At 44.6% G+C, this 15,400-nt stretch overlaps 1 protein-coding gene across 1 annotated transcript in view; it reads left to right on the forward strand.

The window, feature by feature from the left end:
• The first annotated feature begins 12,763 nt into the window (after positions 1-12,763).
• Positions 12,764-15,400, forward strand: part of IFT56 (intraflagellar transport 56) — a 36,993-nt gene continuing 34,356 nt past the window's right edge. Inside the window, exons 1-2 of the mRNA XM_065939527.1 lie at positions 12,764-12,896; positions 13,404-13,541. Coding sequence (XP_065795599.1) covers positions 12,894-12,896; positions 13,404-13,541 — 141 coding nt within the window. The 5' untranslated portion in view covers positions 12,764-12,893. The remainder of the gene's footprint in view (positions 12,897-13,403; positions 13,542-15,400) is intronic.

Raw genomic sequence — 15,400 nt, forward strand, 5'->3', positions numbered from 1 at the left:
GCCAAATTTGCCTGTTACTCCAAGTTGTGTATATATATATATACACGTGTATATAAATTTTTGCTTAATTTTCTCATGAATTTTTCTCCTGTCAGTTTAATTATTAGACCAACCAGAAGAACCTAGAAAGGGAGGGGAAAGTTTCTTCCTCCCCAGTGGGCCACTGGGATGATACTAACTGGGGTCACTCACACTTCCACACATTGTGAAAGATACAGGTATTCTTTCTATGATGGACACAGCACCATGCTATGTTATCTGATCGAAGGTGTATGCGCTGATGTCCTGGAGGAAATGTCATCACGATACGGTGCAGAGCTCTATGGGGCTCCAGTGCACAAGGCCTTTAAGCCCCTGTTTCTTTGATTATAGGAAACAGCCTTCAGTCAGCCTCCATGACCTTCCCTGAGCTCCAATGGGCAGATTCAAGCCATTGTTAATTAGGGAAGGAAGGGAATGGGAGACCAAGGAGAAGCAGTCACAAGCAGCCTTGGAGCAAAGTCCTATTTCCCCATCAAATGATAGACACAAAAATATCTGAGCTATTTTGCAAATACTGAAACCCCCTCCAGGTGGGAGAAGTTAATAATTCATGATGGTATGGTGCCCACAAGCATATAGACCCAGACTAGTCAGACCTGAAGGTTGACAATGTGGACTCACTTACCTCACCACCAACTCATCAGAAGAAAGTCCACCAGCTGATCACACCCTCTGTGAACAATTGCTAGAAAACTTGTCACTATCTTCCCCAAGTTGAGACACTTCTTGAGGGCATTAGCTCTTCTTTGCCTGGCAAAGCAATAAAGCTATCCTTTTCTGCATCACCCAAAACTCTGTCTCTGAGATTTGATTCAGCACCAGTATGCCAAACACCTGAGCTTTTGACATCAATTACTGCAGTGTATCACCTATATGATGGAGCTGCTGCTGCGTCTCTAACTTGCTATTCCAATATTTCATGTATATCCAGCTGCTTTGAGTTTACACAGTGATGTGACCCATAGATCCCATGTTCATAGGCCCCTCCCTCTACTTCTTGTGATGAAAAGAGTTTTCTGGTCAGATGCTGCGTTCTGTGGGATTCCATGTCTGTGGATTAAGCACCCAGAGAGTGGCACTACTGAAGTCCTGCCAGCAGGAAAGGCAACACCCATACCTGGAATCAGTGTCTGTTCCTGAGAGAGCAAACCTCTGGTCCTTCCAGAGAAAAAGAGATCAACTGGTCACCAGGTATCCCATTGGTTTCCTCAAGGAGTAGAATTTAGCCTCAGTCTTGATGGCCAACAGATTGGACATCTGGCAGTGGCAGTAGCTATATTCGGTACCCATCATTCAGCAGTGGTGGGAGAGTGGCTCTGAGAAAGTTGGCCAAGTTATTTTGTCTTCTTGCACATCTTTTGGAATAGATATTTACAAATGGGCTTAACATGGGATACGAACAACTTCCCATATTGCATCCACTCCTTTACGTCCATCCACAAGCCTCTACACCAGCTCTTGTCTCTCAATTTTACAATCTTTTTCTCTCAGGTCCTCTACCCACCAGCCAAGCCACACATCACTGTCCATGAGTCCATACGTGTTCAAACCTTAGGCCATTGTCCTTACACACAACTCAGATGACCAGGCGCACATCTCAGGGTTCCTCCTATTGGAGAGATTTTCTGTCACCACCATCTTTCAAGGGCCCCCCGAGTGTGACTGTAACGCAGCTGCTTTCCATGTTCAGCTTGTACCCACATGCTGAGGTGACTCATGCATACTCCCAGCTTGGAATTTTTCTTCTTTCTTTATTGGTTATATGGGAGCCCTCTCACATGGCCATAGGTAAAAGCTGGTGTATCTGGGGGGGGGGCGGGGGCGGTGGTGCTGGTGCAAGTGTAACGAGTGATATAGAGATCTGGGTTACTTGTTCATACAGCTTCCTTGGAGGTGTAAGTGTTAGTCGCTCAGTCGTGTCCGACTCTTCGTGACCCCCTGAACTGTCTCCTGACCGGCTCCTCTGGCCGTAGGATTTCCCAGTCAAGAATACTGGAGTGGGTTGCCATTCCCCTCTCCAGGGGATCTTCCTGACCCAGGGATCGAACCCAGGGTCTCCTGCATTGTGGGCAGATTCTTTACCATCTGAGCCACCTGGGACAGCTTCCTTGTACCCTCTTAAATCCTACATCCTGAGAGAGTGCTCCTCTGTCAATAGAGTCTGTATACAGTTTTATATTCCAGCTTACTTGATGGAGGCGATTTCTCAGATTGGTCGGGTTAGAAATCAAAATACATCACTCATTTTAGAGGATTGATAAGGAGAGGAGAAGGGAGGAGAGGAATTATTTGGGTAGCCAGGGAGATTTTTTTTTTTTTTTTTGACTGAACTCAGTCTTCAGTGCTTCTCACAGGCTTTCTCTAGTTGCAGTGAGTGGGGGATACTCTCCAGTTGTGGTGTGTGGGCTTCTTATTGCAGGGGCTTCTCTCCTTGCAGAGCACAGGCTCTAGGTGTGCAGACTCAGAAGCCGTGGTGCATAGGCTGGCTTAGTTGCCCCAAGGCACATGGAATCTTCTTGGACCAGGGATCAAACTTGTGTCCCCTGCATTGACAGGTAGATTCCTAACCACTGGACCACAAGGGAAATCCCTACAGAGACTTCTTGTTTGCTTGCTTACATATTGCTGCCATTTTACTGGCAGATCTGGGGCGAGTGTGAAAATTTCAAAGAAATACATCTGGGGAGGGATCAAAGCTACAGTTGCTCTGACACATTAACAAGAAATCAGGCTACGTGAGTCAGTTGAACCACCAATCGGGGAGGGAAGCAAAACATACACCAGGCAGTGATGAGTCAGCTATGCCAAGTCATAGAAATGTAAAGTACATAGACCTTGGAGGGTTGAGTCACGTGCCATGTTCAAAGTCCATGGCAAACAGGTGTTCTCCAGGAGATATGGGAGTCAGAGGAGGCATTAGTCAGCTAGACAGGGGAGGGCAGAGGGGATTTCCTTGGGTTGAACTTGCAGCAGCAAGGACCTGGGAAGGGATGAAGCTGGCATAAACAGATGGAGGGGTGACTTCAGAGTAAGAAGGGTCATTTCTCTCTCTGAGAATGAATTTCTAGGCTTTGCTTTGGTGGTGTTAAAATGAGGAACTTCAGGCTGCAAATCTTGTTGTTAAGACTGGTTTGAAAGCACAGGCAACATGCATTTAGACAAGGGCCTGATGTGACAGCCAGATAGTCCCCAGGGAATCTCACCTCCTGTTATTTGCACCCTCCCACACCATACAGGACTCATCTGCATAATTCATCAGTGGGCTAGGACAGTAATGACGGTGTGAGTTTCAAAGCTAGGTCGTAAAAAGCATTGTGACTTCCTGATTCACTCTTAGCACTTGCTATAGGGAAGCCAGTTGATACATCATGAGGACCCTCATGTGGAGAGGTCCATACGACAGGAAACAAAGGCCTTCTGTCCACAGCCAGCACTAACTTGCCAGGCATGTGGATAAGCCCCATAGAATGGGACCCTTCAACTCCAGCCAAGCGGTCCAATGACTAGAGCCCCCAACTAACAGCTTGGCTTGAACCTGAGCAGACGCTAAGCCAGAACCACCCAGCTGAGTTACTTAGCAGTGCAGAAGCTACGCAGTAACTACGGGAGATAAGAATATTGATTGCTTTAAGCTATTAAGTTTGGGGGAAAATTGTTACGCAGCCATGGATAATTAATATAATATACCCAAACATACAAAGTAACAAAGGTCCAAAACAGAAAGCAGTGTGGACTGTGGAAGGCATCCGGGGCGATCATCAGATCCAGAGGAGGAATGAAAGAACAGATTATTGAAGAGCAGATGACAGGGACTGGGAGTAACAACAGGTTATCAGGTTGTGTGTGACTGGGAAGAGACAACTGGGAACTTGTGATTTCTAAGAACACTCTATGGAAGGTCAAGGCAGTACTGGGCAAGGCGGGCTGACAGCCCAGCCGGCTGTGTGGGTGACCTTTCACAGCCGGGGCCTCTTTCTTGAGTGCTAAATCTACTTGGGATAAAATAGGGCTGGAGCGGTAACCTGAACCCTATGGTATCGGGTGGGATGCTGATAAGACCACCAGGCCCTAAGCATTTGCTGTGTTAAGTGCTTTAATGAATATGACATAGTCGTACTGTGGGATATTATTCAGCCACCAAAAGGAATGGACTATAATATGCCCTGTAACATGATTGAGACTGGAAAACATGACTCGAGTGAAAGAAGCCAAAGATAAAGTGTCATACACTGTATGATTCCATTTATATGAAATGTCCAGAGTCAGAAAATAGGTAAATGGTTGCCAGGGGCATAGGATGAGAGTGAATGTGGAGTGACCACTAATGGTTACAGGGGCATTTCTCTCAGAGGTAATGAAAATATTTTAAATTAGATAATAGTGACGTACATTCTTGCAAACACACCAAAACCCCATTAAATTGTACACTTAAAAATAGTGAATTTTATGGCATGAAAATTATATTCCAGTAAGAGAATAATATGAAGATGGAGGCACATATAATAGCACTGACCATGAACCGGACGTGGAACAAAAGACTGGTTCCAAATAGGAAAAGGAGTACGTCAAGGCTGTATATTGTCACCCTGCTTATTTAACTTATACGCAGAGTACATTATGAGAAATGCCAGGCTGGATGAAGCACATAGTGGAATCAAGATTTCCAGGAGATATATTAATAACCTCAGATATGCAGATGACACCACCCTTATGGCAGAAAGTGAAGAAGAACTAAAGAGCCTCATGATGAAGGTGAAAGAGGAGAGTGAAAAAGTTGGCTTAAAGCTCAACATTCAGAAAACTAAGATCATGGCATCCAGTCCCATCACTTCACAGCAAATAGATGGAGAAACAGTGGAAACTGTCAGATTTTTTTTTGGGGGGGGGGGTTCCAAAATCACTGCAGATGGTGACTGCAGCCATGAAATTAAAAGACGCTTGCTCCTTGGAAGAAAAGTTATGACCAACCTAGACAGCATATTAAAAAGCAGAGACATTACTTTGCCAACAGAAGTCCATCTAGTCAAAGCTATGGTTTTTCCAGTAGTCATATATGGATGTGAGAGTTGGACTATAAAGAAAGCTGAGCACCGAAGAATTGATGCTTTTGAACTGTGGTGTTGGAGAAGACTCTTGAGTGTCCCTTGGATGGCAAGGAGGTCTAACCAGTCCATCCTAAAGGAAATCAGTCCTGATTATTCATTCGAAGAACTGATGTTGAAGCTGAAACTCCAATACTTTGGCCACCTGATGCAAAGAACTGACTCATTTGAAAAGACCCTGATGCTGGGAAAGATTGAAGGCGGGAGAAGGGGATGACAGAGGATGAGATGGTTGGATGGCATCACCGACTCGATGGACATGAGTTGGAGCAAGCTCCGGGAGTTGGTGATGGACAGGGAAGCCTGGCGTGCTGCAGTTTGTGGGGTCGCAAAGAGTCGGACACGACTGAGCGACTGAATTGAACTGTGTGCACAGCACTATTCTAAATGCTTTCTGTATGTAATTTAACTTTCACAACCAAAGGACCTAGGAGGTAAGAACTATTAATATTATTATGATTTTCCATTTACGAGTGAGAAGACTGAAGCCCAAAGAGGTTAAGTGATTTGCCCAGGTCACACAGCTAAAGTAAGCTCTGGAGCCAAGAACTAAATGTAGGCAGTCTACCTCCTGACAGACTTAACCATTACATCGCCTTTCTCAGGTGAATTTTAACCAAATCAGCAAGGCGGGTTTTAGTGTAGTGTCTCTATTTACAGAGGATAAAATTCAGAGAGGTTAAGTGAACTGCTCAGGGTCCACAGGTAGAAAGCAGGGAAGGCAATATTCAAATCCAAGTCTTGCTGACTTCAGAGCATGAGTCCATGTCACCTTCACTTCTTGCTAGGAGCTGCCTTCAGCACTAGGTGCTAAGTCGCTTCTGTCATGTCTGACTCTTTGTGACCCCCTGGACTGTAGCCTGCCCCCCTCCTATGTCCTTGGATTCACCAGGCAAGAATACTTGAGTGGGTTGCCATTTCCTTCTCCAGAGGATCCTCCTGACCCAGGGATCGAACCCACATCTCCTGCATCTCCTGCACTTGTAGGTGGATTCTTTACCACTAGCATCACCTGGGAAGGCCAGCCCTCAGCAGTAGGGAATGAACTAAAATGGACCATCTGAAGAGGATCCCACATCTCAGCAGCTGGCCAACACAAGAAGTGCCTTCTCTAAGGATCATGGAACTGCAATACCTGGTATTTTCCTTTGTACACGTGATGATGTCTATATGGCTTTCTGATTTTCCAGTTATCACTTCACCAAATAACAATTACATTAGCAATCAGAAGCTGAAAATCAGCTTGCCCAGTATCATCACATAGACTTAGTTTTAACTAGTATAAATGCAAGTTACTTTTTAAATTGAAATAAATATTGATTCCTATGTCTTTAATTCATTTCAGTTAAAAATTTGGCCATACAGAACATTTTGGGAGTTTTCAAATGTCTTTTTTATTTTTGGATTATGGAAATTTTCCATATAAAAATAGAATAGTATAATAAACACTCATTACTCATCACCCAGCTTCAACAATCATAACCTATAGATTTTTAAAAATATTTATTTATTTGTTTGGCTATTCTGAGTCTTAGTTGCAGCAAACTGGATCTAGTTCCCTTACCAGGGATCAAATCTGGGTCCCCTACATTAGGAGTGGGGAGTCTTAGCCACTGGACCACCAGGGAAGTCCCACCTATAGATTTTTTTATAACTAGTTCTCCAGTTTATTAGTAGCTCAGCTATGATTACATTATCCTTAGTACTAGTTAAATAAATCACTTTTTAAAAGGCAAAATGTTAGCAAGTGTTAATAAGTGGTTATAGATAATTTATACTTTCTTCATTTTAAGTCTTAGCATCTTTCAAAGTTTCCATGGTGAATATGTAGTACTTTTGTGACAAGGAAAAATGTTACTTTTTACAGATCCTCAGATATTGCTGCTCTATTGCAACTGCAGTAAAGTTGCAAATTCCAACTTCGCCTCTTAACCAGGCAACCAGTTTTCATGTATCTATGTTATTAAGTGTTTCACAACACCCTAGATTCTTAGAGCTATATCTGGGAATATACAGACTTTTCTCAACTACACTCAACTGCCATACTCTGACCTTCATAAATACAGGCAGAAGAAAGACAGAACGCTGTACTCAGTCATGTCCAATCCTTTTCGACCCCATGCAGCCCGCAGAAGGTGGGCCCCATGTAGCCCACTAGCCTCCTCCATTCACGGGATTTTTCAGACCAGAATACTGGAGTGGGTAGCCATGTCCTTCTCCAGGGGATCTTCCCAACCCAGGGATCAAACCCAGGTTTCCTGCATTGCAGGCAGATTCTTTACCAACTGAGCCACCAGGGAAGCCCTCATCATTACAGCTACAGTTCAAACAGCCCCTAAAGAAATTTACAGGTTGAAAGCAGTACCACAAACTGCTGGGGGTCGTTTCAATGGATTTAGCAAAATCAACAGGGTTGTTCACAGTGTAATCAGCAACACTGCCCTTAGACCTTGGCGAGCAGAGCCCCTGCCCTGGGCTCCGTGCCCTGACTGCACCCTGCCCCAGGTGTGAAGAGGCCATGTGTGTGGCTGAGGGGTTCCTGCAGCCCTCTCACCATGCTATGGTGCCCAATCCTCTGCCCATAACACCCCAAGCCTGTTTCCACGCCTGAGCAAGTCTCCCTTTAGATCTGTCAGGATGATTGCTCATTAGAGAGTGGGTGATTATGCTTGCACTGCCGGGCAGGGTGTCCACGCATGTGCACAAAGCCCCTTGTGGGGCAGGATGGAGCCTGGGCTGAGAAGGGAAGGACTGAGTGATGGCTGGGGGCAGCCCTCTGCACGCTGTCACCTCCCCCGACAGGATTCCAGGAAGTCTGAGAATTCTACATTGGAACGTGACCCTGTTCATCATGGTGTATCTGTCAAGGTAGGAGGATAAAATATTTTAACAGTTTGCTAGGATGATTTTAAGTTTTTCAGTATTTAGACATAAGCTATGTGGACCTCTGTACAGCTTCATTTTTATGAAATATCCAGAATAGTCAAATCCATAGAGAGAGATGGGTTAGTGGCTGCCAAAGGCTGGGGGAAGAAGGGGAAACTATGCATATGCCTGTTGTATGTGTCTTTATCCATGTTTGTGTGTGTGTGCCATGCTTAGTCTGGAGAAGGAAATGGCAACCCACTCCAGTGTTCTTGTCTGGAGAATCCCAGGGATGGGGGAGCCTGGTGGGCTGCCGTCTATGGGGTCACACAGAGTTGGACACGACTGAAGCAACTTAGCATGCATGCATGCATTGGAGAAGGAAATGGCAACCCACTGCAGTATTCTTGCCTCAAGAGTCCCAGGGACAGAGGAGCCTGGTGGGCTGCCACCTGTGGGGTCGCACAGGGTCGGACACGACTGATGCGACTTAGCAGCAGCAGCAGCACCCGGGCTTAGTCACTCAGTCATTTCTGACTCTTCACAACACCATGGGCTATAGTCCTCCAGGCTCCTCTGTCCATGGGGATTCTTCAGGCAACTATACTGGAGTGGGTTGCCAAGCCCTCCTCCAGGGGATCTTACCAAACCAGGGATCGAATCCAGGTCTCCAACCTTGCAGGCGGATTCTTTACCATCGGAGCCACCAGGGAAGCCCATGAATACTGGAATGGGTAGCCTATCCCTTCTCCAGGGGAATCTTCCTGACCAAGGAATTGAACTGGGGTCTCCTGCATTGCACGTGGATTCTTGGGAAGCCCGTTAGTGTGTATACAAAGCTGTATATATCAAGGAATGAAGACAAGTAGACACTCATTTACTCTACAAGTGTTTGGCAATGGGATGGGGGGCAAGAACTGGAGCACAATGAGGATGAAGAAGAATCTAGGAAATCATACCTTCCTTCTGTAAGCTTACGGTACACCTGAGTCTTTAAATAGGCTAGTTATTCAGGGGGGTATGTAATGTAATTCAACTATAACACAACAGTCTATACACTTGGGAGAATTACTTCACTTCTCCAGATGTTAGTTCCTTAGTCTATTAATTCTGAGGGTTGGACTAGATGTCCTTTAAAGGTCCCTTCCAGCTCTAATATTCCATGATTTAGTGATTTTAGATTACCCTTGCAGCTGTGTTTACTGGATTTGTTCCTGGTGAATATGAGGTTCTTGCTTCATCATCAAAGAATTTGGAGGTGAAATGATAGGTAAGAAGTGGATATATTTAGAGAGAAACACACTCCACAGACAGAGTATGGGCCCTCAGAAGGTGCGAGAGAGCTTTGATACATGGCATGGTTAGTTTTAATGAGTTGGATAATTTCATAGGTTAATGAGTGGGAGGTTTATTTCAATTATTTTGGGGGAGGGACAGAGACTTCCTGGAATTGGGCTACCACTCACTTTTTAGCCTTTTATGGTCAGCCTCAGAACTGTCATGGCACTGGTGGGTGTGTCATTTAGCTTATGTTAATATAAGAATAGGACACGACTTAGCAACTAAACAACAACAACAGTGTGTTACAGGAGCAAATGATGAGGTTTATAGGTCTACTGGAAGTCAACTATTCCATCATCTTGGATCCAGTTGGTTCTAACCAGACTTTGTCATGTCCTATGGCTATATCATTCTTTTAAAGGTTGTGCCCTGCCCCCTCCCCTCCTATTTCAGGTTCAGGAGTAAGATAAATTAAGTCACCCAAACAACACATATTATAGTTTCTTACTGTGTGTGCGTGTCATAAGACAAAGCAACAAGGCCAGGTAAGAATCATGGGATTGAGGAGTCATAAAACATGTCATGAGCCAATTGTGTAAGAAGTTCAAATCACTCAGCTTATTGCACTCAATAAACTCAAATTAGTCACACCCAATAGTAAAGAAAATATAGGGTTTAAGGAACCACTCTGAAGAGGTGTCAGGGACAGGAGGCATTCTCAATGCAGATGGCAGGCACAGGTTCTGCATGTCGGCATGGCAACCAGTGTGGCACTGGCTTTTCTCAGCAGTTACTTTCTACTCCGGCAGCTTCTGACACAGGCAGTCTCTACCTTAGTGTGTGTGCTCCACTGAGACCCTTCTCCAGAAAATGTGTTCAGTCAGTTCAGTCACTCAGTCATGTCTGACTCTTTGTGGCCCCATGGACTATAGCACACCAGGCTTCCCTGTCCTTGATCAACTCCCAGAGCCTTCTCAAACTCATGTCCATTGAGTCAGTGATGTCATCCAACTATCTCATCCTCTGCTTCCCCCTTCTCCTCCTGCCTTCAATCTTTCCCAGCATCAGGGTCTTTTCCAATGAGTCAGTTCTTCACATCAGGTGGCCAAAGTATTGGAGCTTCAGCTTCAGCATCAGTGCTTCCAATGAATATTCATGGTTGGAATTCCTTTAGGAGGGACTGGTTGGATCTCCTTGCAGTCCAACGGACTCTCAAGAGTCTTCTTCAACACCACAGTTCAAAAGCATCAATTCTTTGGCGCTCAGCTTTATGTGTTCAGACCCTATCTTTTGTAAGGTACAGTCCCTTGGGTGCAACAGTTACAATCCCGGCTACAAAGAGCCTTACCTCTAGACAAAAAAATGTTGTCTTCTATTTCAGTAAACAGAGTGCTGTCTGCCATCAAACCAACAGTCACTGCAGCTGTCTTGACAGTGTCTCTTAAGTGGAATTCAGAATGGAGAAAAAGAAGACACTGGCCCTGGATAGTTAAGATGCATATCAAAGGAATAATTGCAACGAGCCCAGTCACTTCCATTTTCCCATACATAAAAAAGCACTGAAGTCCTTGAGATGTTGGGTATTTTTTTTGTAATTAACAGTAGTCTTTTGAAGTTTGACTACAGTTTGTTCTCCAATAAAAACCCCTATATACCCTGGCTCCTTGCTTATCTCTTTGGAACAGTTCCTCAGAGCCATCGGAGAGGTTAATTCCCAGGCTATAGTCCTTAGTAAGGTTCCCTGAATAAACATAACTCTCAACTTCTAGGTTGTGCACTTTTTAAAGTCAACATATAAGCATGTGTGTGTATGTGTGTGTTTTAGTTGCTCAGTCATGTCTGACTCTTGGCAACCTCATGGACTATAGCCTGCCAGGCTCCTCTGTCCATGGGATTTCCCAGGCAAGAATACAGGAGTGGGTTGCCATTTCCTTCTCCAACATACAAGCATGCTGCTACTGCTGCTAAGTTGCTTCAGTCGTGTCTGACTCTGTGCGACCCCATAGACAGCAGCCCACCAGGCTGCTCCATCCCTAGATTCCCCCCAAAATCAGGATTGCTAAGACAAAGATTCATTTGTAAACTCACATTTGCTGACTGACAGTAGGACTCTCGGAAGAATTTAAGGTAAAAACAGGATGAGGCATCTGTGCTTTGGATGCACATGAATACAGACAGGTCCCAGGCTTTGGGTAGCTCAAACAGTAAAGATCTGCCTGCAATGTGGGAGACCTGGGTTCCATCCCTGGGTCAGGAAGATCCCTGGAGACAGGCATGGCAACCCACTCCACTATTCTTGCCTGGAGAATCCCACGGACAGAGAAGCCTGTTGGGCTACAGTCCATAGGGTTGCAAGGAGTCAGACAGGACTGAGTGACTAACACTTTCACTTTCATAGGTAGTCAAAAGTGTATCTCAGGAAGAATTTTAATGACTCTAGGTTCTTCCATCCTCCATACATAGAAAAGCTAAAAAGATTAACTGGAGATATCTGTTCTTTATGATTAGCAGCAATCTTACCAAGATACATGCTTGACTGCAGGTATCCCCCAGCCAAAAGTCATGCATGAACTGACTTTTTCCTTACTTCTACTGAGTGGTTGCTTCAGAGTGCACCAAGTGGTTGTCTCTTGGGCTTTAGTTCTTAGAAAGACCCTGACTAAAACTTAAAACTCACAGCTCTTATGTTACACATCTTTAAACCCTTTCTCCACACCTTTAAAAACAATTTCCTGGAATTTCCTGGCGGACCAGTGATTAGAATTCCCAGCTTCAGGAGGGTCCCGGCTCCACCCCTGGTTGGGTAACTAAGAGCCCACAAGCTCCGTGACACAGCCAAACAACAACAACAAAACTTACACACACACACACACACACACACACACACACACACACACCCAGCCAAAACAAAGTTAATTATTTCACTCCAGTTACCTTAATTTACATATTCAAAATATTGCATCAGACCTTTAGAAACAATCAAGATGGGTGCTGCATTGGCCACTGTGTTTCCCTATTTCTAACGAACGAGAGGTTCTATTCTAAATTCTAGGTAGGAATTATACTGTCACATCATAATGGAGATGTATCTACGGAAATAAGAAATCGTATTCAGGGGAACTCCCGCCTCCAAACATCAGCATACTTGCTCCGGCAGAAATTTGGTTCTAAGCCTCACAGCACAGGCAACCCGCGATCACGTGCCAGACAGCGCCCAAGGCTGCTTCGGAGCCCAACGCGGTCCAAATCGGAAGTGGTCCTTGAAAATTACTTTCCCGGGAAACCTGTTTTTGAAAAACCATGTCACTTTTAATTCGCTTTTTCCTAATGTAAACTCACAGAAATACAGACAAACTCTCGCTCTCAGTACAGAGAAAGACACTTTCATGCGGAGAGAAAATCTTTCACGCCCGGCAGCAGCGATAAGCCAATGGGAACCAAGATGCGCAGGGTACCAGTTCTCCGGCGAGCGCTACTCCGGGAGGGCCAGTCCCCTGGCGGGGTTGCCGTGGAGACCAAGCGAGCTTTGTGGATACTGAGGCGCGCTGAAGCCAGGCCTTCTGCTGTCTGTCTGCAGAGGGGGTTCACAGGACCGGCGCCAAGATGGTTAGTGGCGTTGAATAGTGAGGAATAAGTTTGAGTAGGTCCTGGGACTGGAGATTAGAGATTCCTAGCACACTTCTGGTTTAAGTCTAGGAGTGTTAACGGAGGCAGATGTCTGTGCCCTCCCCCATGTTCCCACCGGGGACAGGGCTACAACTGTAGAAACATCGTTGCTTTCTTCCCTCCTGCTTCTCCGTTTTCCCACTCCTGAGCTGCGCGTGAGATGGGAAGCGAACCAAGGGAAGGCTGAGATGACAATAGCTACCCGAAAGCATCTCTTACCTCATTCTCGTTGGAGGAGATGAAGAAGTAGGGGATAGCGGTTTCGTTCAGCTCAAGCACCGGGTGATGGACCTTTTAGTAAAATGCGTGTTACGGAAAGAGTTTAAATAGGCTTACAAGGGGTTCGTTGTTCAGGATTTGACTTATGAATCCGGGAGCTGTCACTCTCGTTTTTAAATTGACCACGGGAATGGGATCATACAGCTATCTTTGTTGTTTCTTTCACAGATGCTTTCAAGGGCCAAACCTGCTGTAGGCGGGGACCCACCGCACACTGACAAAAGAAAGAAGAAAGGTAGGAAGATTCCAAAGCTAGAGGAGCTACTTTCACAAAGAGATTTCACTGGAGCTATTACCCTGTTGGAGGTAATGTCCAAAGAAAGTTGTTTCTTAGAACGTAAATAACCATCATATAAAGGAATGCATGGGTGAATGCTGGTTGCTATGCATTGAACAGGTGGGTGCATTCTGGGACTTCCTGTAAATCTAGTCAGGCACAGATTCCAGGTTAACTATAAACCTGACTAAAGATGAACTAAAAAGATAGACTTCTTTCTGTCTCTCTCTCTCTCACTTTTTTTTTTTTTAACATGACAGACTTATTTCTTGAGAGATACTTTTAATTATGTCTAGTTCCACTGATGGCAAATCCAGCCTAAAAGTGCAGAGGGGCATTTAATACAGTGTCAGTTCACACATTGCCTATTCCACCCCCTGACAAGTTTATGATTTATTCCTATTAATATGTTATAACATTTTGATCAAATTTAAATAATTCTACCATGTTTCATGCTTATTGTCTGAAATACTGTATCTTCAGAAGATATTTCAAATCTCTCTGCCAGTAGTTCTCAACTTTTAATACTCATAAGAGTCACTTGTGGTACTTTTTTAAATGTACATTTCTGGACTCCTACCTTGTGTGTGTGAGTTGCTCAGTCGTGCCTGATTCTTTTTGACCCCATGAACTATAGCCCACCAGGCTCCTCTGTTCATGGGATTTCCCAGGCAAGAATTCTGGAGTGGGATGCCATTCCCTTCTCCATGGAATCTTCCCGACCCAGGAATTGAATCCAGGTCTCCCGAGTTGCAGGCAGGTTCTTTACCATCTAAGCCACCAGGGAAACTCAAGAGCCCAATATTTTGGGCAAATAGCCTAAGTGTTGATGTAGATGGTCCAAGGATACTGCACTTGGGAAATGGTTTTGTGGGAAGAACATGTTATAGGAGAATGAAGGGGCGCACCAAAGAACACAGAGGGGAGGAGTTCTGACAGCACAACCTGGTTGTGTTGTGCCATAATCATTTCTCTAAAGCACTACAACAGCCGTATTACTCTATCAACAATAAGTGTTGTAATCAGCTTTATATATCTTTCTCAGTCTTGCATGTAAAGTCCTGTGTTTCTTGCTAGTGCACTGGTGTTGAGCACATTGCTTAAACTTTTCTGGTGTCAGATTTCTTATCTTTAAATCAGAGGAGCTGCCTTGGAAGGACCCTCTAGCTCTGTAAATCAGTGGACTGAGTGGTAGATACATGTGTGATTTTTGTTAGTCTCTTTTTCTCTTCTCTCTTTTCTTTAAGGAAGTGACCACACTTTCCTTACTGTGTGATCCCATGCTGCCTTTAAGTTGTCCAGGGAGGCTCAGCTCTATGCTTTCATTCTTAGGTAGCCAAAGTGCCATGATGGATTGGAATGGGAACTGCCCTGGTGTGGGATGAGGAAGGGCCTGTGAACTCTGCTGTGGCTCCGGGGAATTCCAGGGGCAAATTCAGGGAGACCTCAAATAAGAGTTCTTCAGGCTTAAGGCACTGCACTCAAATTCACAGTATTTGGTGAGAGGTTGTTATTGTTTAGTCGCTTCAGTTGTGTCTGACTCTTTGTGACCCCATGAACTGTAGCCCACCTGGCTTCTCTGTGCATTGGGTTTTCCAGGCAAGTATACTGGAATGGGTTGCCATTTCCTTCTCCAGGTGAGAGGAGAATTTCTAATATTATAGAATTAGCTACAAGAGTAAGTTTTTATTTAGACAAAGTATCAACAGATATCTTCTTCTTGTACTGGTCAAGGCACCTGAAGTTTTGTTAACAATGATTGATTTTTTAAAATTTTATCTTATTTTTATTATAGTTGCTTTACAATGTTGTGTTAGCTTCTACTGTATAGCAAAGCGAAGCAATTATACTCATAAATATTTCCACTGTTTTTTAGATTTCCTTTCTG

Source organism: Muntiacus reevesi, chromosome 6 (genome assembly GCF_963930625.1).
Source record: "Muntiacus reevesi chromosome 6, mMunRee1.1, whole genome shotgun sequence".
In the NCBI taxonomy this organism is placed as follows: domain Eukaryota; kingdom Metazoa; phylum Chordata; class Mammalia; order Artiodactyla; family Cervidae; genus Muntiacus; species Muntiacus reevesi.